The sequence below is a fragment of the Mytilus galloprovincialis genome, chromosome 1 (assembly GCF_965363235.1).
Source record: "Mytilus galloprovincialis chromosome 1, xbMytGall1.hap1.1, whole genome shotgun sequence".
In the NCBI taxonomy this organism is placed as follows: Eukaryota; Metazoa; Mollusca; class Bivalvia; order Mytilida; family Mytilidae; genus Mytilus; species Mytilus galloprovincialis.
In genome coordinates this window covers 44,051,535-44,076,754 of record NC_134838.1, presented here as the reverse complement: position 1 = coordinate 44,076,754, position 25,220 = coordinate 44,051,535, and the positions used below count along the sequence as shown (strand labels likewise).

Here is a 25,220-nt window from a genome sequence, read left to right as displayed (position 1 = left end):
CTTATAGTTTTTTCACTGTGTTCAGTTTATTAAGTTTTTTTTAATTTTAATTTCAAAAGGCTTTTTTTCAGTTTTTAAAATAGTAACTTTTAAGAGCATTTTTTTTTTCTATATTCCTATTTAATTTACCCATTGAATGTCCAATGAACATTACATTTGCAGCTGATGATGATAGAATGAATCTTGAAATTAAAATTTATTTTATTTTTCTGATATTGAAAATATCTGACATAAAATTTATATTTATTTACAGCGTCAACAAGGAATGTTTGTCAAGATTTCATGTCAGGCAAACAATTTAGACTGTAAAAGGTAAGTATTGATTAAACAAAAACCCTTTAACATGACCAATCTAAAAGAATTCTAAAAGTGTTCTAGATTGGGCCTTGTTAATATACATACTACATGCTAAGTACTTACATATGCTCACTTTGACGCTATCCACCTTATTTCTGTGCAACTGTACACTTTAAATAAATTGAGAATGGAAATGTGGAATATGTCAAAGTGACAATAATCTGACCAAAAAGCAGATAATAAGAGAATGAAAAAAGGTCTAGAATTGTTTCATTTGCATGACAAAGAACAGTTCTATTCACACACTCCTGAAATATATGTCTTTATGGATTTCATCAAGAAAATGAAGGTTGTAACTTATAGCAAAACAAGAACTTTTGAAACACCGCCTATGTACGCAAACAAGTGAGTGAAGCTCTCTGATGTATTCAGGTAATTTTGTACTGGATACTCATAAATTTGCTGTAACTGACTGTATGTTTATTCACTTTATGCAGCAAAGCAACAGCAGAAATGGTAAAAAGAGCTTATAGAATTGGAGCAGATGTAGTTGACCAGTGTTTGGCAAAAGATTTTAAAAGTATTCTGAAAACTAAGCTGTGCATTTCAGGAGTTGAGACTTTCTTATGTGCTATACATGTATTTGAAAATTGCTTGACTGCAGCTGGAATGGACAAGAAAAGTTCTAAACACAATAATGTTCGTATGAAATATGAAGAGCACATTGTGAAAAGACTTGAAACAGCAAAACAAGTGACAGGCACTATAGCCAAATGGCTAATGGTAATTTTAGTTATTAGAAATCTTGTTCAAAACTCGCTTAAATGATTTATGAATCACTTTGAAATAAAGATTGGTGCATTACTTGATTCTACCTTGCAAAAAATATTCAACAACTGGCTATAATCTTGTGAATTTTCAAAGTTATAAGCCTTTAAACCAGAAATTTTGAGACGTTTCTGAACCCACAAAATGAATGTAATTGCAATTTATCTTGCCTGTTTATATGTATGTAAAGATTGATATGGAGTATTTATCAATGAGAAATAGGCAATCCTATAACCCACAAAATAATGAACAGTCATCTAGAGATCATCTTAAGCTCTACATGACCAGCAGGACAGTTTGAATAATCTTACGACTGAATAATAATCTTCATTGGCAAATAGAAAAAATAACTGGAAATTACTGTCTAAGAATATATAGAGAGAAAATTTATTAAATCATGATAACTTATAAGCGAGACGAGATTTACAAAAAAATTTACATGGTTTAAATCATCAGTAGACTCAATAGCAATTATTGCCCTTATTGAGCATGCCAAATCTAGAAATATGATTTGTTTTTACTCTAAGGATGTACTTAGGTGATCTAAGGTGATGTCAAATAAATCAAGAATTTAAAATTTATACTATATGCTGGAAGGGTATTAGTTAAGGATCAAAATAAGCTAAAAATATTGATAGGTCATGGAGCTTCTTTTCGAGATATTTGATTCATAAAATATGGGGGGAAAAGGCTGACTTAGACTTTTACCTTATCTTTGCATTGGTATCATTTGGGTCTCAAATGAAAAGAAAGAAAATCAAGAATCTGCTTAAATTTCGTCAAATGATCTTTTATGATCTATTAAGTCTTATATTAAAAGATGAATAGGTGTTATGGGTCAAAATATTTTACCTTGTATTGTATGGAAAAACACCAAGGAGTCTGAATATCTGACACAAATTACAAAACCTCACCTTATAAAATTCTTAAATCATACTTGTGTTGGTAAAATTTAATGATTACCCTCTGATAAAAAATTATTAACTATCAAATTTAGATTCAATCTATGTTGATTATTTTAGTTGTGGAATGAGGCTTTTGAGATGAAAATACCAGATGGAACAGTAAAAGAAGGATTTATCAGGTTCATACAAAACAGACTGGAAAATGCTCTGAACAGCATGGTAAATATCATTTAAACATAAGCATGAAGATTTATTTGCCTTTTACAATGTCACACACTAGCTCCTGTATGCTTGAATCAAATACTACAAACTTCACGCTGTTGTTGGGATTGATGACTTAAGGCTTCCCTTTGATTGGGAAAAAAATGCTTTTCATGACTCAGTTATGGGACTTTATACTTTAAACAAGATTCATAAGCTTAATGATATCCCTATGAAAACTTTCATACAGAGACATTTTGTCTTTTAAAAATCTTATTTTATCTCACAACAATTTTTAAATGCACAAAACCATCATATCATTTACTCTTGGTCGAGCCTCTTTTTTTATACTTGAGGCAATTTTTAAAGTTCCACATGTCCCTTGATATTTGGAACCTTATTATATCAAAACCTAAATAAATTGAATCCTTTGCAAGGATACTCTTTGGTTTGTCTGTCTGTCTCTCCATCTGTCCATCCGTCAGACTTTCCATAGTCAACATGTCCTACAATAATTCAAAAATGATTTTACCAACTTTCATGAAACTTTAAATAATTGTTTATATCTATTTATTGATGTAAGCTCTCTTTTGATTTTTATAATTTTTTTCGATTTTACATTTCTGAGTTTTAGGATTTTTGGATTTTATTCATTTCCAGTTTTCAGTCAATTACTCTAAAATGCTTTGAATAGTTTTTATGAAACTTCGGTGGTTTTTATCTATTGAAATATCTATCGAAATAAGCTCCCTTGAGGTTTTTTTTATTTTTTTTTTATAAATTTCTGATTTGATATTGATGAGTAATGGAACTTTACTCATAAAAATCGATGTCTTATCATGCGCTCTATATTGCTGTAATGTATGCCTTTTCTTAAGTAATGTAATACTCTACAGTATTTTCAATATTTACATTGTTGGAAGTAACTATTAAAGATCAGTTGATTTTTAGTTAAAAGAATTTTCAAGGGAATGATAGTACCCTTTACAATCATTAAAACAAAAAAATATTGAGAAGATGTGCAAGAGGCTGCAAAGGACATGAGTTGAACTGTGTAACTGTCCAGTACTTATGTTTTTTTATCTTCCTATTTCAGACAGAAGCAAAGGATTTAAAAGACTTGTTGGATGCTTATTGTGATCATGTGGATGATTTTCATGGAAAATTGCAAGAGGTCTTAAGCAAAAGTGCACTTAAGGTAAGACATTTTGATATGACCACAAGAAATTATTTTCATGAAATTATGTTTTTACGCCCCACCTACGATAGTAAAGGGGCATTATGTTTTCTGGTCTGTCCGTCCTTTCATCCGTCCGTCTGTCCTTCAGTGTGTTCGTCCCACTTCATATTGGAAGTTTTTGGTCAAGGAAGTTAAGTCCAATCAACTTGAAACTCAGTACACATGTGCCGTATGATATGATCTATTTAATTTTAATGCCAAATTAGTGTTTTGACCCCAATTTCACGGTTCACTGAACATAGAAAATGATAGTGCAAATTTCAGGTTAAAGTTTTTGGTCAAGGTAGTTTTTGATGAAGTTGAAGTCCAATAAACTTGAAACTTAGTATACATATTTCCCGTGATATGATCTTTCTAATTTAAATGCCAAATTAGAGCTTTTACCCCAATTTCACGGTCCACTAAACACAGAAAATGATAGTGCGAGTGGGGCATCCATATACTAGGGACACATTCTTGTTGTTAAAGATAACATAAGAAACAAATATTTCTTTTTTGTCCACCTATATTACGAAATATACTCTTCTATCTACATGCATATTGTGTAGGGAAGACTTTTACAAAAAATCTTCTCTACTAAAACTACAAGACCAATTGGAACCTATTAGACATATTCACACTTGTATGCATATTTGTCTGTCATTACTTAAAACCAAGCGAGTTACCACAACATATTAAATTACAGTTTAAAACCTTTGACTTCATAATAAAGAAAGGATTGTTGCATGAACTCGGAAGATATTTCATAGACAGAAATGGGGTCATTCAGAGACAGTTCAGGGAAATACACAAAGATATGTTATTGAACCAAATTTGATCACACTCTTCAATTGATTTCTTGTTTAAAAAACACGGTTGATATATTAACATGTAAAAGTCATGATGACCTCAATTCATTGTTAGGAAAGCTGTCTTCTATTTGAGGACATTTTAATTTCCAGGCTATTGAAAGATGTCCTTCATTTTTGGAAGTGAGTTGCCTTGAAGATGGAATTGAAGAAAACAGACTGGTACATTATGGACATTTATTGTCCTATGTTTTTGAAAGAAACCTCCATCCTGAAAAAATTACCAATATTGAAAGTTTTCTTGCAGAGACAATTTCCTGGCCATCTTTTCCTGTTTTTGTCAAGATGTATAGTAAGTTATACAAAAAATATTGATTTATATATGAACCTTATGGTCAGTTTAACATTCTAATTGAGACAATGTTTGAATGGATGTTTTAATCTTTTTTTAACCGCAAACAGTCAGGATTTATTGGAATATTGTTTTATGAAGGGTTTGGATTGTTTAATATTTAATTTTCTGACTGTTTTGTAATGTCTATTGTTTTCTAGCTGTGTTGTCAACATTGTAAGCAGGTATAGTAACTGCTGGACTATTAAAATTGGTTACCAATATTGAAAAATTTCTGAAAGTCTGAAAAATCTGGGGAAAAACATTGAAAGTATTATTAGCATAAAACATGTGGAAAAGTTGATTGGCTTAGAGTATTATGAAAGATGAATTTGCATTTTTTTATATTTTAGACAAATATTCAACGGCTCTGGAAAAAGATTGTCGGGATCATATGTACCAATTCATGGTTTATCTCAAGACTGCATGTCAAGAATTGTATGATGGAAATGTAACTGTTCATAACCTAAACAGCATTTGTTCCAACAGAGATAATTTCCTGAAAATAATCCAGGAGATGGAAAACCTTCATGTTGGAAAAGACATTGTTTTACAGTCAGCCAATCTGAGACAAATGCAAGTTGTTGCCTATGAGTCAGATCTATCAGTTGTTCAGCATTTTATTTATGTGTGTAGAAATTGTGGAGGTAGGTTTTGGGTATTTTTTATATAAACCTACACTGGGTATTCATTTATTTTTGTGGATACCAATTTTCGTGGATTGAGGAAAACTTGAATTTTCATGGATTTGCTAAATTCTGTATACAAGCTGTTAGAAAATGTGTATTTCACGGAACAATTTAATTCTTTGTTACAGTGAGTTGACTGTTAGTGTTGCTCTCCACCAATTGCAACTCATTCAAAATTTTGACCAAATTGCAATTTGTTTTTTAAAATCAAATTGTTCAACTGGTCAGAAATTTGAACCAACTGCTGTTAGGCGAGTGACTTATTTCAAAAAGACGCATAGTTAACGACTTTAATGCACCCACCTAACACACGGCTGTATCATATATCATTCGAAAGCTGTTAATCTGTACTTTCTGTTTTGTCCGGTCGTAAAAAAATCGTACGGTGCAGTTTTTGTTAAATCAAGGTCAAAGGTCATGAAAAAACATTCTAATTTTTGCGATTACTAAATAAAACGCCATTTTCTAATTCTTGTACCATAAAATTTTCCAAAAGATCATATGAACTTTATGGAACATCATACATAATTTCCAAATCAAACAAAAAATAAGAGATTCGATGCGCAAAATTTCCCGAAAATTGAAATTTATCACAAATCCTAAAAAAATGAAAAATTATCCAAAAAGCAAAATATATCTTGGGAAATCGATATTTGTATGCTAAAAAAATAGATAAATGTATATGTTTTAGGTCAAGGAATATTTGTTTTGTAATTTTAAGATGCAATTATTAATTAATGTTCATGGAACAGCCTTCTATTGAAGTGTTTGCAGTTGCCCAAAAATCTGCCATCTGCAAATAGCGATCATTTTGTTAATCTATGTTAAAATAGCACATCGCTAATTGTGAATATCAGGGAGGAGAATGATTTTCCATAATAAAGAAAGGGTATTTACAGTAAGAAAAGAATATATGTGAGGTAATTGAGGTTAAAATATGTTTTTTACGAAGTCAAACTTTTTTACTTTTTATAATCATGTTTAAATGCAAACATTACTTTGCGACTAAATCGTAGGCAACATTGAAATAAGTAACCTTGTTTAGAAACACTTGGTTATCTAAAGCTGGATGTAAACGAACTAAATAAAATGCGGCTGCTTCTTGTTTAGTTTAAAATCGTGTTATAGTAAGTCAAATTAAATGTGTTTAGAATTTAATCGCTTTCATTATTTGAATAAAAGACGCTTTGAGCATTTTCTACATAAGCTTTAAAAATACCAATGCATGCCATTGTGTATGTAAAACACTATAAGCAGTTGTGAAATAACAAAATGAAAACGTTAAATACCCTTCCTGACCTCATAAGATCATTCGCTGTTTTAGGAGTGTTGGTTTTCATGGTATGCTGTGTTTTTTGGACTGTTGTTCGTCTCTTGGACTTTAATTTTATTTTGTTCATGGTTTTAATTAACTTTATTTGATTCATGGCTTGAGATGTTGATTGTCCCTTTGGTATTATTTTACTTTAAAGACATTAACTTTCAGTAATGAAAATCGGCCAAAAAATCACCTCAAAGTAAAGTGAAGAAGATTAACGCAATAAGACAAATATCCGTGAAAATAACTTAATTTGCTCACGGTGATATATATATATATAGATCAAAATCGTTATCATGATACATTTAGCTACACTGATCTATAATTTTGAAACCTTTTACTACTTGAATAGTGACGAAATATATCAAAGGGACATCAAACTCATAATTAAAAACAAACTGACAAAGCCGGGCAAAAAACGAACAAGACAAGCAACAGTATACAAAATACAACATATAAAACTACAGATTGAGTTACACAAACCCCTAAAAATAATTGATTGAACTCAGGGGCTCCCAAAGGGTAGGCAGATCATGTTCCACATGTGACACCCGTCTTAGTTTAAACATATTTATTTATAGTGGATTGGGAAACAAGTTTTGCAACTTAAATTAATTGCTTTCCACTTTGCGGGTGCGAATGCTGCCTTGTAGCGGCATTAGCCTGCTCTTTTTTGAAATCTACAAAGGTGTGTTTAACGTGCAAGAGATATGGCTCTCTTTTAACGCGGGTCAGCCATTTATCGTCCCCTTCCGACGGACTTTCATCGTTTCCTCAAGACCATACTCACAAATGGTGTCAAGGAAGAGCCAAAAATTCAGTCCCTGAAATTGTCATCACGGAACGGGAATCGAACCAGGAACCTTAAGTTTGTGTTAGTAGTCCCATGCACTGACCACTACACCACTGCTCTCTTTTACCCGTCTTGTGGCTCATGTATTGCCTAACTCGGTGCCAAGCCTTATTCGGTTGGTGACATTCACGACAGAAATGACGGCAATTTGGTTACGTCGATGGAACTTATCAGTCGTCATCTGGCGAAACAGATATCTCATAATTGTCAACCAACTCGTAGTGGCGTCCATGAAATTTTCAAAGGGATGATTTCAACTTTGCATTTGAACTCTGGTTTAAAACATGTTTAAACCACCATTTTCTTCAAATGTCCTGTACCGAGTCAGGCATATGGCAGTTTGTATCGAATAATCTGTTTCTTTGTATGTTGGCGTTTGTTTTTGTAGCAGTTCTGTGTTTCTGTTATATCGTTGTGTTCCTCTTATAGTTGATGCGTTTTCCTAGTTTTTGCTTTGTGACCCGGATTTATTTCAGTTACTAGTAAATCGATTGATGACTATTGAATAGCGGTATACTATAGTTGCCTTTATGCCTTTATTTCAGAGGAGTTGAGGCTCAATGAAATCGGTCTCCTCCTTTAGTAGTATAGATATATAGATATGCAGGCGTTGCTATAAAGTTGTTACATAGAAATGAAAAGTTTATAATTTGGTAGTAAGGGGTGTTTTTATGGGTTGTTTTATGCTCATCTCTTTTGTCGTAAAACTTGTTCTCAACCAACCCTCATCATCGATTTCAAGATACGTGATAGAGTAAACTATATCTGTTGAGTCTTTTATTTTCAATTTCAATGGAAAATACGTGTCCAACATTGTCACAAATTTTGCACTTTTCAGTGAGATGACATCATCTATATAATTGAAAGTGAAGCTTCTTTTCAGTCGTCACCAGAAACTCTTGCATGAAGTCATTCTCGTATGAAAAATGAACTAGTCATTCAAACTATTCAGAAAGTCTAGTTGTAACTAGAATCTTCCGTATTAATGGATATTTTTTCTTCAAAATTATTCTTATTTGATGAATTTATGAATGCATGTAAACAAAGAACAACGCAATTTAAGCAATCAAGTAGTCAAGTTTTATAATGTGTTTACTAGTTTTTGAAATTCTTTGAAATTTCAATTTTCATCAATTTATTTTCTATTTATTTTGGTTTAAAGTTTCAATTCACATTAAATAAATAAAATGTCTTTTCACTACATCAATATTTATAATGAAGCTTCGCAACAAACAATTATTGAATTAGAAAAGTCGAAATATGTTTATTTCAGTCTGGTAGTTACAATGCAGATTGCAATCTCTTAGTTTCACCCCCTTTATTTCAAGCAATAAGATGATTCGCACACATATTTTTTTACTCTAAATTTTTCAGATTCTTAAGAATTTGTTTATTAAATCTTATATTGACCACATACAATGTTTAAATAGGAAGAAATGCTTAAAAGCTGTTTTTTCGCAGATGGCGGTATTTTGGGCAACTGTATGCGTTGTTATGATTTGCTGTTTGATTAGAAGTAAGCATAATTTTAGGGAATTTTATGATGTCAAAAACTTCTTTGATAGTCATTACAGGGTTTTACTTAGTTTTAATTGATTAGCATTTGCACCAGAAAGAAAAATTTGGGTTTTCACACATTTTGTTAACTTTTACTCGAATTTCAGGAAACATGTGCTCTCCGTCAAAAACACGCTTTAAATATTAAAAAATGCATTTGAATAATGACTGTTAATCTCTCTGCTAAAAGTTTAAATTGTTTGCATATGTGAATTTAGTATATAAAAGTCATATTATGCAATCAGGCTGAAATCTTAGAAAATATACACTTATTCGTCCTTGGCCTTTGATCTTGATTTGACGGAAATTGCACCGTACGATTTTTTTTACGACCGGGCAAAACAGATAGTACAGATGGGTAGCTTTCAAATGATATATGATTTAGCCGTGTGTTAGGTAGGTGCATTAAAAATTTAATTTTATGGTTAAAGTCACTCGCCTATGTAGAAAACAACAGCCAAGTCATGAAAGTGCAAGGTGATAAAATAAAACATACTTTACAATCCTATAAGACTTTAACTCCACTTTAATGATGTTGTGACAAAAATTAGTTTATCAGTTTGTATAGTTATATTATATTCATTTCCATGCTGAAGGGGAACTGTTTATTTTGAATTGCTATTAAATTGTCCAAACTAAGCTTTTGTATAGTTTTTCTTTCTAAAAGTATTCTATATTTATAAGAATCAGATATCATTTTAAATAAAACATCATATATTCAGTAAAATATGTGTGAAATAACAATATGCTATTGATAAATTTTCAGGGGAGATAACCTAAAATATTATTCTTTTGAATAAGGACTTTTTGAAAGAAAAGTTATTATCTCCCCCATGGAAACTTCCTACAAACATATATTGCAATTTTACTGAATATAAAATGTTTTAATTCACACAATGTCTGATTCTTATAAATACTAGAACACACCCGTGATATCGCAGGTCCGTGACTGAAGTATATAACTATGCGCAAGCCTTATTATAGTATTAGTATTGTCATTTGATAAAGTCATGCCGATTATAAGATACACAGTTTTCTCCGCTTTCAAATCTTTCTGTTTGAACCCGTCGAACTGGAACTTATCAATTATTGATAATATTAATTATTTGGAAAACAAAAGGTCCTGGAATGGAGTACTTTTTAATCAACAGCATTGTCCATTATTAGTCATAAATAAAGTTGAATTCTTTGATTCGCTGTTTTACGTCATGCCCGCTAACAAATTGAAAACTGTACCTATACGCCTTATTTTAGTCCAGATTTTTAGTATTCGTATTGTTATCTTAGAAAGTCTAACTGATTAAAATACTACAATAGGTAACAATTTGACAATTAAGTAGTGACAACCCTGTGATTATGACCCGTGTAATACTATATAACATATTAATCCTGAATACAACGTTTGGTGGTGCGCCTGTCAGATGCGGAACGTACAGATAAGGTAATTGGTAACAGGTGAATATACTATTGGTATCGGTATCGGACTCGACCCGGAACTTCTTAATTATTGGCAATATTAATTACGTGGAAAACAAAAGGGCCTGGAGTGGTGTAATTTTTAATCTACACCTTTGTACTATATTAGTTATATATAAAGTTGAATTTTTTTATTCGTCGTTTTTACGTGATGACGGCTGACAAGTTGGACCTCGTAATTTTAGTATTATAGATAGAATACTTTTAGAAAGAAAAACTATATGAAAGCTTAGTTTGGACAATTTAATAGCAATTCAAAAAAGTATTCTATATATTTATAAGAATCAGACATTATGTGAATTAAAACATTTCATATTCAGTAAAATATGTGTAAAATTGCAATATATGTTTGTAGGAAGTTTCCATGGGGGAGATAATAACTTTTCTTTCAAAAAGTCTTATTCAAAAGAATAATATTTTAGGTTATCTCCCCTGAAAATTTATCAATAGCATATTGTTATTTCACACATATTTTACTGAATATATGATGTTTTATTTAAAATATATCTGATTCTTATAAATATAGAATACTTTTAGAAAGAAAAACTATATGAAAGCTTAGTTTGGACAATTTAATAGCAATTCAAAATAAACAGTTCCCCTTCAGCATGGAAATGAATATAATATAACTATACAAACTGATAAACTAATTTTTGTCACAACATCATTAAAGTGGAGTTAAAGTCTTATAGGATTGTAAGTATATTTTATTTTATCACCTTGCACTTTCATATTTTGACTGAACAATTTGTTCAATTTTCTGACCAGTTGAACAATTTGGTTTAATAAAACGAATTGCAAATTGGTCAAAATTTTGAATGAGTTGCAATTGGTGGAGAGCAACACTAACAGTCAACTCACTGTAAACTATACCCAATTATAGTATTTATTGTTATAGTTTAATTTGGTAGTTCAGCTGTACTTTGTCTAACAGTGGGGGATGTAGAACTTTTCCTAAGGGGGGGGCCCGCTGACTGACCTAAGGGGGGCCCGCTCCAGTCATGCTTCAATGATTCCCTATATAATCAACCAAATTTTTCCCACAAAAGGGGGGGGGGCCCGGGCCCCCAGCCCCCCTGGATCCGCCTATGTCTAAGAGTTGTTGTTTTGTGTACAATTCTATATGACAGGGTTGCAATAAATTTGATGTTTTTATGGTTCATTGTCCAATAATATTTTTTTTATTATTAGTTCAGTTTCTCAGTATCTATAAATAAAAGGTCAACTTCACTTAATCAGAACATCATCATCAATGTGTACTTGTCTATCTGCCAAAGGTCTACTAACCTTAAATTAATTTCCACAGTTCATTTGTTTACATTAAGTTAGATGATTAAGTGACTTTCTCAATAATAATCAATTAATCTGTATACCCCCACTCTCAAAGAAGTGTTATACTGTTATACCTCTGTTTTCTGTCCTTCACTTGAAATTCCCATTGCATTTTTCTAAGTAAACAAATCAGAGCTTCCTGAATTTTGTCATCAGGCTTTATGTGAACATGCTGCATACTCAACAACATCAACTTTCTAGTTACCAAATACTTGAAACCTCAATAAGACTGAATACATCTGTACCTAATCTATACTATTAAACGAGAAGACCTCAATTTGTGTGTCGCTTCTCTTCCTTCCACAATAAACCAATCATCATGCCTCTGTGTCCTATAGGTAACATGCATAGTCGCATTTGTCATTCATTCTTATGATTATTAAGGTTGAGTTATTTTGGGAGAAAAATGACAAAAAAGGAGTGCGGATATGATTCCGTCATCGGACTGACTTTTAGTCATAGATAAAACTTCCGGTTTGAAACATGCACAAATACAACCAATCGTATGATAGATAACAAAAATGGAAAATAAATAAGCTAATCATAGCGTTCTCCATATCATGGTGTTTAGATCGCAAGACCCACAACTATTATACCTCCTTATAGAAGACAATTATTTATCGCTGTTATCTACATGTAAAGGTGTCATACCACCAATTAAAAGTCCCTATCTGTTCAACCAAATTTTACAATTTTCACAGCTTTCTAAATATTTTACCTTAAGTTTAACTTGATAGAAACCAGGTATATTCTGGAAATCTTAAATTAGTATACTATGGGGTGCATTAATCCTCAATTTTGAATGCAAACTCATAAACAAGTAAATTTTAGCTCAAAATGGTCTTAATATATTTCTCTTTCATCAAAAGTTTCATTTCTGCCAATTTGTTGGTTAGTTTTAATGCACTATTTTTTGTCCGAGTAGGCCTACTTTCACATACGTTCTAAATTTAAGGGCGTAATTGGTGGTATGACACCTAAAGAGACAAAAAAGTTGATTACAAATCTTTTATGTTGCTTTATTCTTAATCCTTAGTCAATTTGTAGTTAAAAACAGCCTATCTGAGCATTATGCGACTTATATTAAAAATTTCACAGCTCAATTTAAACTGACTGTAATGTATGACTTTGATAGAAAATACTTGAAATTTCATTTTGGGCTACAGGAACACAAACTTTCAATATCAAGATCAGTTTTTGCTGATTTTTCCTTGTTTGTTCTACATCTTTAAAGACTTTCCACAATTTTTGCAAATAATTAAGTAAAAAATCCAAGGTATTGAAGTGTCAAGGAATATTGACACCCCTTTTTTTTCATCTGGTGTCAGTAAAGTACTACAAATTGATCAAAAGTGCACTCATGGTCATTTAACTGTGTTTATTTACATCAGTTAATAAAATTTAAGATATAAAAATTTCATTTGGAATAATAAATGGTACTTTTGTGAGTTTCTGCAGTGTTTACATAAGGCTATGCTATCTGCCAAGTACATAGTATGACGCAATGATATAAGGGGTAAAAATCAAATAATTTCATTAAATCTGCATGACAAAATTTGTTTGGGGGTAGTAAACAACCTATATTTCAATGTTTAATACCACAGAATAATTTTCTGTGCATTTATAACATTATTTAGGACATTTTTTATATAAAAGCATATTGTCAGGATGGGAAAAGCTAAAAATAGCACAAACTCAAGTTTTAGCCTCTAAATTTGCAATTTGTGACATTTTGCCCCCAAAAAGATTGAAATGTGGCTACTATGATCTCAAATGATCAGTTAAGACAAAAAAAACAATTGTTTTCTGATTTTGATGTTTCACCGCATTTTGCTTAAAGGTGTCATACCACTAATTAAAAGTCCCTATCTGTTCAACCAAATTTTACAATTTTCACAGCTTTCTAAATATTTTACCTTAAGGTCAAGTAACAGTAAATGAACGCCGTCTAGCGGATTCCGCGAAATATTGCGACGTTTTGTACGAATTACGTCCCTTTGACCAGATTTTGCAATGTTAAAATTGCACCCGGCGACTTTTCGATGGGACAACGTCAACGGTAAATTTGACGGAAAGTATGTTACTTCTAGGAGAATGAACTTGTTTTTCTAAAATTAAAAATTGAAAATGAATATGAAAACAGTCACGAAGACGATCTTCAAAATGAAAATCAGGTGTTTGAATGGCGTCAGGGACGTAGGGTGGTAGAGTTTGTATATATCTGCTGACCAGTTGAAACAAGTGTGAAAACTGTTTCTCACTACTGTTTCTACATAATTGGGATGAGAAAAAACAGTGTGGTCTCGGAAGTATTCTATATATGTAGTATGTCAAAACTGTCCTTACAAAAACCCTATATTCACTGGGAAAATTAAGACATCGTCTAGCCGAAAATAAGCAGTAGGGGGTGCAAGTTTGGGACATTAATACTAAAGTTAAAACTTGGTATTGTACGGTAAGACTATATATCCCATATTTTGAAAATTATCACTGACACCAGTCGGAACAAGTAAAAATATTTTCAAATTAGAGAAAAGGAAATGAACCACATAAACTAATACTGGTCATAAATTCGCTGCTGCTGTCAGTCAGTCATAGTTGGCACTAAACTATAATACACTTAGATTAATTAACCTTGTTCACGGTTGGAACAACAGTTTAATATTCATACACAGTTTTTAAACTATAACAAATTAAAAATAAACAAAAATGATGTTTTACGATCATTAATCCATCGCTACCTTTTGTATTCTAATGTTGTTGTTTTTTTTGTAATGGTGTTTTCTTTCACGTCCGCAATTTCGATGTTAAAAATAGAGCACAAATCTTTAAATAGATACATGTATAAATAGTATATGGTTGGAAGATTTATACATGGCTTAGTATCCTAATAGTATTGATTCGTATGGTTGTCTCCTCAAAGGAAATTGTTATATATAAAAATTAACCGAATAAAAAAAAATGTACCCTAGCTGAAAGTAGCATCACAAATATAAAATAGAACTGTTCTCAATTCTATTTCACTCATAGAACTTGAAGGTTGAGAACGAGATTATTTCGATCATACTACTACTATATACCTACTGTACTGAAAAATATGCACAGTGTCACAGACTTTCAGTACCTAAAGTAAAATGTAAATCCCGTAAGTAGTCAGTACTTCAATAAGACAGCAACCAGACAACAACATAAGACCAAAAGAAAATTAAAAAGGAAAAGACATCATGTGATATGCATTTGTAAGGGGGGAGGTGGCAGGGGTCCTGATCCCGAAATCCCGGACTTTAAAACATGAAATCCCGAGGTCCCGAATTTATAGAAATTTAAATCCCGCCATCCCGAAATTCGAAAAAGCAATAGCCGGATCCAGAAAGGATCAATCCCGAAATCCCGTGCTTAAAAACACCCTATCCCGGAGTCCCGTTAAAGGTCCCCCCCCCTTATTTGTGTAGATGGACTAAATAACAAAACACAATATTTCCAGTCTTGCCTCAGCCTGTGTGCGATTGTTTTTTTCTTGTTTTTTTTTTTGTCATATCTCAACCTCCGTATGTTTGGTTTCCTTGGAAATGTTTTTACACGATGTATTTTCTGGAAAATACACTGTACTACAAAGACCGTGCAATGTCTTGAGAGAGCGCAATTCAGAGAGAGAAGCACATTAATTTATTGTCACATATAATTAGATCTCAAAGGGAGTTGCAGAATAACGGATACTGGCGAATGTCAAAATTGAACATAAAAGTTTGCAAAATTATAAAGAATAACAACGGAAAATAAAATAGTTATTTAATACAATAGTGTAGACCATGTACAGGATTAAGAAATCATGTAATGATAGAAAAATTTTACAAAATCGTTAATTGAAGATTTTACAAAATCGATAATTGAAGATTTTACAAAATCGTGAATTGAAGATTTTACAGAATGAGCGTTATATTTAAAGATAAAGAACATTTAGGTCCACACTTAATATGGACTCTTAAAAAATTGTTGGATTATCTCGGTCATTCCTGGTCAGTAATGAATAAAAGATCACTGGTCAATTTAAAGGTTGTTGTAAGTGATGCAATATATTCTTATTTTCCTGTTCCCCTTATGTAACTTCCAGTTTTATTGAAGTTTACATCCATCAAAGCCTAAGTTTAATTTAGTTTCCTGTTATTACTACCCCCCCCCCCCCCCCCCCCCCCCCCCCTTATTTGTCGCATGTTGTGTATCATTTACTCATTCTATACTATATATACTTCGATCATACATATGTACACTTATGGAACAATAACCATTTAGTAAACTTTTTAAAACGTTTTTGTAGACTTGTATTCAATAAATTTTATACAGAACAAAACAGATATTAACAAAGATGTCAGTTTGTCTGCGTGTTTTACTTGTTAACTTGCAGATGTATAAATAACCACACGACACTCTTTCAAGAATTTGTAGAATCATTGATATAATGTTTGTTTATATATGCGATGTTAAGCAGCAGTATATGGACAGAACACGTTCTGTCGTGATATAGTACCAAAACACAAGCTATTACATGTTCCGCTGCTAAAGAAACCGTTTTTTTTTTTCAAAAGTGGCCAAATCATATATCGGAACGGAGAAAAAGTGTAAACAGATGACTTACAAGATAGTCTAAGAGATTCATGAATTGGTTACCCAAAAATGACAAAGTTCAACTATCTCTCATTAGAGCAAATATCAATAAAGATCAAAACCCCGACCACATGCAAACAGACAGCAAAGTGAAAACGTTCTAGGATTCAAACTGTAGATGTTTTGCGGAATAACTATAAAGGGGGACGGACGGACGGAAGGACGGGCGGCCAGACGGAATGACGGACGGACAGACGTACAGGGGTAGTTGAGGGGGGCATAAAAAATATAGCTTCAATTACATCTTTTATTGTGTCAACTTGTAGACAGTAACCCTGATGATTTCTATTTTTAAGTTTTTACAATTTTTGCTTTCATGTACTTACAATGTATTTTTGTCTGAATTAGTAATTGTTTTAGATATGAATATTGATAATGAACATACATGTATCATATTTTTTACAACGTATAATTTCTTTTTAAAATGTTCCATAAAAGAGGGTCTGCTTGGGGTTTACGGAATGCAGAATAATGGGCAAAAATTGCAGAATAAAATGCAAAAAAGAAAAAAAGGAAAAGAGTATAATGGGGTGCTAAAATATAAAGAATAAAGAATATTAGTAATACTAAATAAAAATTAATGATAATTATCAGACTCTTATGATAAAAAGAATCTATCAATACGAAACACATAATCACGGTGCATAATCAACACGAAGAACGTTGGAAATTATTAGCATAATAACTTGACGTTATGTAATAAAAATTACGACGTCACGAATTTTGATGGGATTTTTTGCCAAAATGTTAAGTTTGCGTCGCTTCTACAGGGAAAACGAAGTCGGTGACCATATTTTTTTTTAATATCATCTAATTCGTAAGACAAAGAGGAAGAAAATATTAGTTTTAAACAAAATTCTATGGAGCGGTTCACGTGATTTATACCGGAAACCGAAAATTGTAGAAGAAAAATATAGATTTCCCCTATATATTCAATGTAATTTAGTACCCTCTCGGACCATTTTAAAAATAGATTTTTCTTGAAAACGAAGTCGGTGACATATACTTTTTTTTATATTTTCTGATGTATATTTTCAATATCTAATTGAGTTCTAAATTTTAAAAAAATCTATGGACTAGTTCATTTACTGATCCTTGACCTTAAGTTTAACTTGATAGAAACCAGGTATATCCTGAATTGTACATGTATCAGCTTTCTACATGCCAATTTTCAACAGGTGTTTAAAATCATATAAAAAAGAAAAGGTCTTTTGAATAGAGGTACCACTAAAAATAACCCCTGGTTTTCTGGAAATCTTAAATTAGTATCTATGGGGTGCATTAATCCTCAATTTTGAATAAACTCATAAACAAGTAAATTTTAGCTCAAAATGGTCTTAATATATTTCTCTTTCATCAAAAGTTTCATTTCTTCCAATTTGTTGGTTAGTTTTAATGCACTATTTTTTGTCCGAGTAGGCCTACTTTCACATACGTTCTAAATTTAAGGGCGTAATTAGTGGTATGACACCTAAACTACGATTATACTACTTTAATATATAGACTCTCTGTATTATGTCTACTGTTTTCTTTGAAGTTTACTATTCAAGGAGTCATATCAGTTAAATATATATTAAAATAGGTAATACATGTGACACAACCAATCGTATGATGGATAACAAAAATGAAAAATAAATAAGCCATTCAGAGCGTTCTCCATATCATGGTGTTTAGATCGCAAGAATCACAAATATTATACCTCCTTAGAGAGGACAATTATTTTTCGCGTTTCATATCATGGTGTTTAGATCGCAAGAACCACAACCATTATACATTTGTATATCCTTAGAGATTTTTTTCGCATTTATCTACATGTAAACTACAATTATACTACTTTAATGTATAGAGACTCTCTGTATTTTGTCAGGGACTTTCTATGTGAGTATAGAAAGTCCCTGATTCTGTCTACTGTTTTCTTTGAAATGTTTACTATTTAAGGGGTCATACCACTTTCATATATCTTAAAATAAGTAAAACATGCTCAACTTCATCTAAAACTACCTCGACAAAAAACTTGATGTGGGACAGACGGATGGACGACAGAACGAATGCACGGATGCACATACTAGAAAACATAATGCCCATAAATGGGTCATAAAAATTTATTGTTGAAAGGGAAAATAGTGATTTGGCAAAAATGAAAGTAAGGTAGAGATTAGAGGGAGGCAGCACCTTTTTTAGGGGCGTCGTGATCAGGTGTTTTTAAGCTCGGGATTTGGGGATTGATCCTTACTGGATCTGGGAAAATATTTTTCGATTTTGGGATTTCGGGATATGAATTTTTTAAATTCTGCATCTCGGTATTTCATGGTTTTAAGCACAGGATTTCGGGATCAGGACCCTTTCGACCTCCCCTCGAATTAGTCTTAGTCGGTCTTAGTCATTTATACATGATTCATATCCTACCATTGGCATGTTAATAAGGCTCTCAAAAGAAAAAACACTGATGGATTGTCCTAGAAGCATATTATATTAGACTTATAATGGTCAGTTACATTTATTTCATGTTTTAAATGGTGCAAATTTTTAATTAAGGCCCCGCCTTTAGGCGGGTTGCCCTATAGTGATCAGTCTGTTCGATCCGTCCGTGCGTCTGTGCGCCCGTAACACTTTAACTTTGTGTCCGCTCCATATCTAGAGAACCATTATGATTTTATACTTTATACTTTACATGTTTATTAACCACCACCAGAGGGGTGTCATGATGTATGTACAACTTCCTAGGTCAAAGGTCAAGGTAAAAAAACTTTGGTTTCAGTTGACAACCCTGTGTCCTGTGGTGAAGATCGTGTCCGCTCTATATCTTGAGAACCGTTATGATTTCAAAGTTTATACTTGACATCCATTTTAACCAACACCAGAGGGTGTGTCATGATGTATGTGCAACTTCCTAGGTCAAAGGTCAAGGTCAAAAACTTTGGTTTCAGTTGACAACCCCGTGTCCTGTGGTGAAGATTGTGTCCGCTAGATAACCGTTATGATTTTATACTTAATACTTAACATGTTTATTAACCAACACCAGAGGGTGTGTCATGATGTATGTACAACTTCCTAGGTCAAAGGTCAAGATCAAAAACTTTGGTTTCAGTTGACAACCCCGTGTCCTGTGGTGAAGATCGTGTCCGCTCCATATCTAGATAACCGTTATCATTTCAAAGTTTATACTTGACATGTAAATAAACTAACACCGAAGGGTGTGTCATAATTTATGTACAACTTCCTATCTCAAAGGTCAAGGTCAAAAACTTTGGTTTCAGTTGACAACTCCATGTCCTATGGTGAAGATCGTGTCCGCTCCATATCTAGATAACTGTTATGATTTTATACTTAGTACTTAACATGTTTATTAACCAACACCAGAGGGTGTGTCATGATGTATGTACAACTTCCTAGGTCAAAGGTCAAGATCAAAAACTTTGGTTTCAGTTGACAACCCCGTGTCCTGTGGTGAAGATCGTGTCCACTCCATATCTAGATAACCGTTATCATTTCAAAGTTTATACTTGACATGTAAATAAACTAACACCAAAGGGTGTGTCATAATTTATGTACAACTTCCTATCTCAAAGGTCAAGGTCAAAAACTTTGGTTTCAGTTGACAACCCCGTGTCCTGTGGTGAAGATCGTGTCTGCTCCATATCTAGATAACCGTTATCATTTCAAAGTTTATACTTGACATGTAAATAAACTAACACCGAAGGGTGTGTCATAATTTATGTACAACTTTCTATCTCAAAGGTCAAGGTCAAAAACTTTGGTTTCAGTTGACAACTCCATGTCCTATGGTGAAGATCGTGTCCGCTCCATATCTAGATAACTGTTATGATTTTATACTTAGTACTTAACATGTTTATTAACCAACACCAGAGGGTGTGTCATGATGTATGTACAACTTCCTAGGTCAAAGGTCAAGGTCAAAAACTTTGGTTTTAGTTGACAACCCTGTGTCCTGTGGTGAAGATCGTGTACGCTCCATATCAAGATAACCGTTATCATTTCAAAGTCTATACTTGACATGTAAATAAACCAACACCAAAGGGTGTGTCATAATTTATGTACAACTTCCTAGGTCAAAGGTCAAGGTCAAAAACTTTGGTTTCAGTTGACAACTTCATGTTCTATGGTGAAGATCGTGTCCGCTCCATATCTAGATAACCGTTATGATTTTATACTTAATACTTTACATGTTTATTAACCAACACCAGAGGATGTGTCATGATGTATGTACAACTTCCTAGGTCAATGGTCAAGGTCAAAAACTTTGGTTTCAGTTGACAACCCAGTGTCCTGTGGTGAAGATCGTGTCCGCTCCATATCTAGATAACCGTTATCATTTCAAAGTCTATACTTGACATGTAAATAAACCAACACCAAAGGGTGTGTCATAATTTATGTACAACTTCCTAGGTCAAAGGTCAAGGTCAAAAACTTAGGTTTCAGTTGACAACCCCGTGTCCTTTGGTGAAGATCGTGTCCGCTCCATATCTAGATAACCGTTATGATTTATACTTAATACTTAACATGTTTATTAACCAACACCAGAGGGTGTGTCATGATGTATGTACAACTTCCTTGGTCAAAGGTCAAGGTCAAAATTTTTTGTTTCAGTTCACAACCCCGTGTCCTGTGGTGAAGATCGTGTCTGCTCCATATCTAGATAACCGTTATCATTTCAAAGTTTATACTTGACATGTAAATAAACCAACACCAAAGGGTGTGTCATAATTTATGTACAACTTCCTAGGTCAAAGGTCAAGGTCAAAAACTTTGGTTTCAGTTGACAACTCCATGTCCTATGGTAAAGATACAATTTTTTAATGCACGTTATTCACAGCGGGGCCCACAGAGATGGCTCCCATCTCAATGATATCTAGTGTTATTTGACTTTTACCAAAAGAAGCATTGTAGCCAAGGAGAAGAATAGTTGTGGTCTGAGGCCAGACGCACGAAAATAATTGAATTTAACAGAAAGGAAACAAATATTGGACTTTGGAAAAGGGAGAGGGCTTTTGATACCTTTTATGAAATTCTCCATACATATAATCTTGTACAAAAATTCATCCTACAACAGTTCACAAGCTGTATATGCCCGCGATTTCACGGGTGTTTTCTAGTATATCTTTAAATAAGTATGTGATTACAGTAAGTTATAAAACAGGGGCGAAAGATACCAGAGGAACAGTCAAACTCATAAATCAATAATAAACTGACAAAGCCATGGCTAAAAATGAAAAAGACAAACAGGCAAATAATAGTACACAAGAAACAACATAGAAAACTAAAGACTAAGCTACACAAACCCCACCAAATAAATTTGATACAAGAAAGTTTTAGATCTTGATCTCATGAATTTTCAACTTATATTTTTGTAATCAGTAATGAAGATGAGACCTTTGTAAGTTTTATCTGATGATTGTGTCAATTATTTTTGTAGGAAATACAGAAAATCTATCTGCCATTATAAAGAAACATGAGGACTTGAGGAATGTCAGGCTCAATCAAATTTGTGCAGAAGCTCGAGTTATAGCAGCTACAGATGAAACTGGTACTGTAAAGTATGTTAAAACTTTGGAATCAGAGAATTCTCAACTTCTAGATCACTACTGTCCAAAAGTTATTGCTTTCGGTTTACAGAACTTTCATGTGGAAACTATGAAGGAAATGAGGGAATTTACTGAAGGGGATTCTTTCACAAAGCTTTTAAATAGCAGAGGACAACATCTGGAAAAGGATAAAAGAATGAAACTATCTGTTGATGAAATTTTTGCAGAAGTTTGGGAACCAGCAAAAAAGCAATGGATTGATCACTGCTTAAAATTGAAAATAGGAGACCTGTTCTTTTCAGATTTTCAAAAACTCTTTCAGACGGATAATTTAGAAAAGTTACGAAGCGAATTGAAGAAGCATAATAAAGAAGAAAAGTCTGATTGGATTGATCAAAGAATTAATCAGTTTAAACAATATAAAACAATTTGCAACTGTTTAGATGGAGCAAAAGCAATTATGAAAGTTGTAAGAGCTTATAATTTGAAAGGAAATTTCACTCAAATACAGGATATTATGAAGTTGGTAAGTTTGACTTTGAAAGGGGTTGTTTACATTTTTAGGTCAATTGGCCCAAAGGGCTAAGTGAGCATTTCTCACTCATCACTTGGCGTCCGTCGTCGTCAGACGTCCGCTTTCGTTAACTTTTACAAAAATCTTCTCCCGAGTCTGAAACTACTGGCCAAAATTTAACCAAACTTAGCCAAAATCATCAATGGGGTATCTAGTTTAAAAAATGTGTTCAGTGACCCAGCCAACCAACCAAGATGGACGCCATGACTAAAAGTAGAACATAGGGGTAAAATGTAGATTTTGGCTTGTATCTCTGAAACCAAAGCATTTAGAGCCAGTTGTTTGTCAGGTTAAGAACAGGTCAAGATCTATCTGACCTGAAATTTTCAGATGAATCGGACAACCGGTTGTTGTGTTGCTGCCCCTGAATTGGTAATTTTAAGGAAATTTTGCTGTTTTTGATTCTATCTTGAATATTATTATAGATACAGATAAACTGAAGACAGCAATTATGTTTAACAAAATAAGATCTACAAATTAATCAACAAATAAGTCAACATTTCCAAAATGGTCAGTTGACCATTTAAGGAGTTATTGCCCTTTATAGTAAATTTTTAACAATTTTTCTTAAATTTTTGTAGGTTTTACAAAATCTTCTCCTCTAAAACTACAAAGGCAAATTTAACCAAACTTGTCCACAATCATCATTAGGGTATGTAGTTAAAAAATGTATCCGATGACCCTGCCCTTGAACCAAGATGGCTGACATGGCTAAAAATAGCACATAGGGTAAAATGCAGTTTTTGGGGAAAGACGGCTTCAAGCTGTCAATTCCCTAATGGGGTTGGCCAGAGTATCATTCCCTCACGTCAATCATTTTGTTTTGATAGTTTGGAAACCCCCTCAAAATGTCATACTGAAATTGATTACAAGGAGAACAGATTGACTTTAAATACATTTTTTACACATTTCCCTTCTGTTTCTCGTGAAATTATCATATATTGAGCTTTCCCTTACACTATATACGTTTCTTTTACAGTCCGGAAAAATCAGTATTATGAAATATTCTAACCTAGTGACGTCATTGTTGGAATGCCACACTACACATGGATATCCTTTATTCATTATATAAATCATTCACAGTATTTGTATACTAATTAAAAATCCGTATTTGTTAAATGTAAACCTAATGATGTTTGCTGTGGTGTAGATGATTCACACACCAACATGCAATGCTTTAATCTGAGGCTATAATCAGATAATTTGTAGGTCAACTTATTTTTTTTTTAAATATTGCTTTGTGTAGTTTAAAGCTGTTTATTCATGAATTTTACAGATATATCAAAATGTGGGGTCTGGAAACAAACTTCACACAGCTTATATCAATCATATTTGATTTTATAAGCACATGTATCCCTGTGATGAGAGTTGTAACTGGGAACTTTATCAATGGAAAATTAAAACTGAATAGATTTTTCAGTCCTCACTTTCTTGAGAATACTGTCACAAAAAACTGAGAAAGGTCTTAGCTTGCCCTTCAGTTGTACATAATTAAAATTCTAAAATATATTGTAGTAGTTGTTAAATTCAATTGAATTTTAGATAATTAACTCCCAACTTTAATCAAATGTTTTGATTTAGAAGGTGCAGATCTCATTGGTCCAAATTGTCTCTATGATGAATTCTTGACTAAGGAAATGAAATAACAATAATCAACAATTAGTTTCATTATTGTCAGCCTTTGTATATGTTCTAGCTGTTCTTTTGTTCATTCTTTGTATAGAGACTATCAAAAGATACCCCCCTAAAAATTGAAAAAAATGGCAGTCTTTTCCCTCAGAGCTCTTCAGCTCTTTGATTGGTTCATATCTCCAAAACCAAAGCATTTAGAGCTAATCGGATTGGATAAAATTGTTCATTGAAGCAATATCTATCGACACTGAAATTTTCAGTCTAATCAGGTAACCCGTTTTTGGGTTGCTGCCCCCTGAATTTGTAATTTTAAACAAAATTTTGCAGCTTTTGGTTATTATCTTGAATATTATTATAGATAAGTATTAACTGCTAACAGCAATATTGTAAAGCAGAGTAAGACCTACAAATAAGTTACATGATAAGAATGGTCAATTGACCCCTTAAGGAGTTATTGTCCTTTATAGTCAATTTTTTACAATTTTCATAAATTTTGTAAATTTTTGTAAATTTCTACAAAATATTTTCCACTGTAACTACTGGGCCAAGTTCATTAAGATAGAGATAATTGTAAGCAGAAAGAATGTTTAGTAAAGTAAGATCTACAAACACATCACCATCACTAAAGCACAATTTTGTCATGAATCCATCTGTGTCCTTTGTTCAGTATGCACATAGACCAAGGTGAGCGACACAGGCTCTTTAGAGCCTCTAGTTAGAACTTCAAAGATGTTTTTTTAATAGTTATATTGAATGAATCACTCATATAAGTAGGTGTGTCTGGAGCTCAAACTCAGAAAAGAGTTTCAGAAAGAGGGTTTTCTGCTTTCTGCTTTATGTAAAATCTTAACACATTCATCAGTAGATTTTACTTGAGTGACTTATACAGCTTCTTTTGTGCCTTTTTTTTACTTCAGGTCTGTTACTTTTTACT

General features: G+C 32.7%; 1 protein-coding gene across 1 annotated transcript in view; it reads left to right on the top strand.

Moving 5' to 3' along the window:
• The first annotated feature begins 261 nt into the window (after positions 1-261).
• The window catches only part of LOC143060987 (E3 ubiquitin-protein ligase rnf213-alpha-like), a 122,050-nt gene continuing 97,091 nt past the window's right edge, over positions 262-25,220 (top strand). Inside the window, exons 1-7 of the mRNA XM_076233665.1 lie at positions 262-312; positions 795-1,080; positions 2,148-2,249; positions 3,328-3,429; positions 4,413-4,611; positions 5,004-5,297; positions 21,972-22,606. Coding sequence (XP_076089780.1) covers positions 266-312; positions 795-1,080; positions 2,148-2,249; positions 3,328-3,429; positions 4,413-4,611; positions 5,004-5,297; positions 21,972-22,606 — 1,665 coding nt within the window. The 5' untranslated portion in view covers positions 262-265. The remainder of the gene's footprint in view (positions 313-794; positions 1,081-2,147; positions 2,250-3,327; positions 3,430-4,412; positions 4,612-5,003; positions 5,298-21,971; positions 22,607-25,220) is intronic.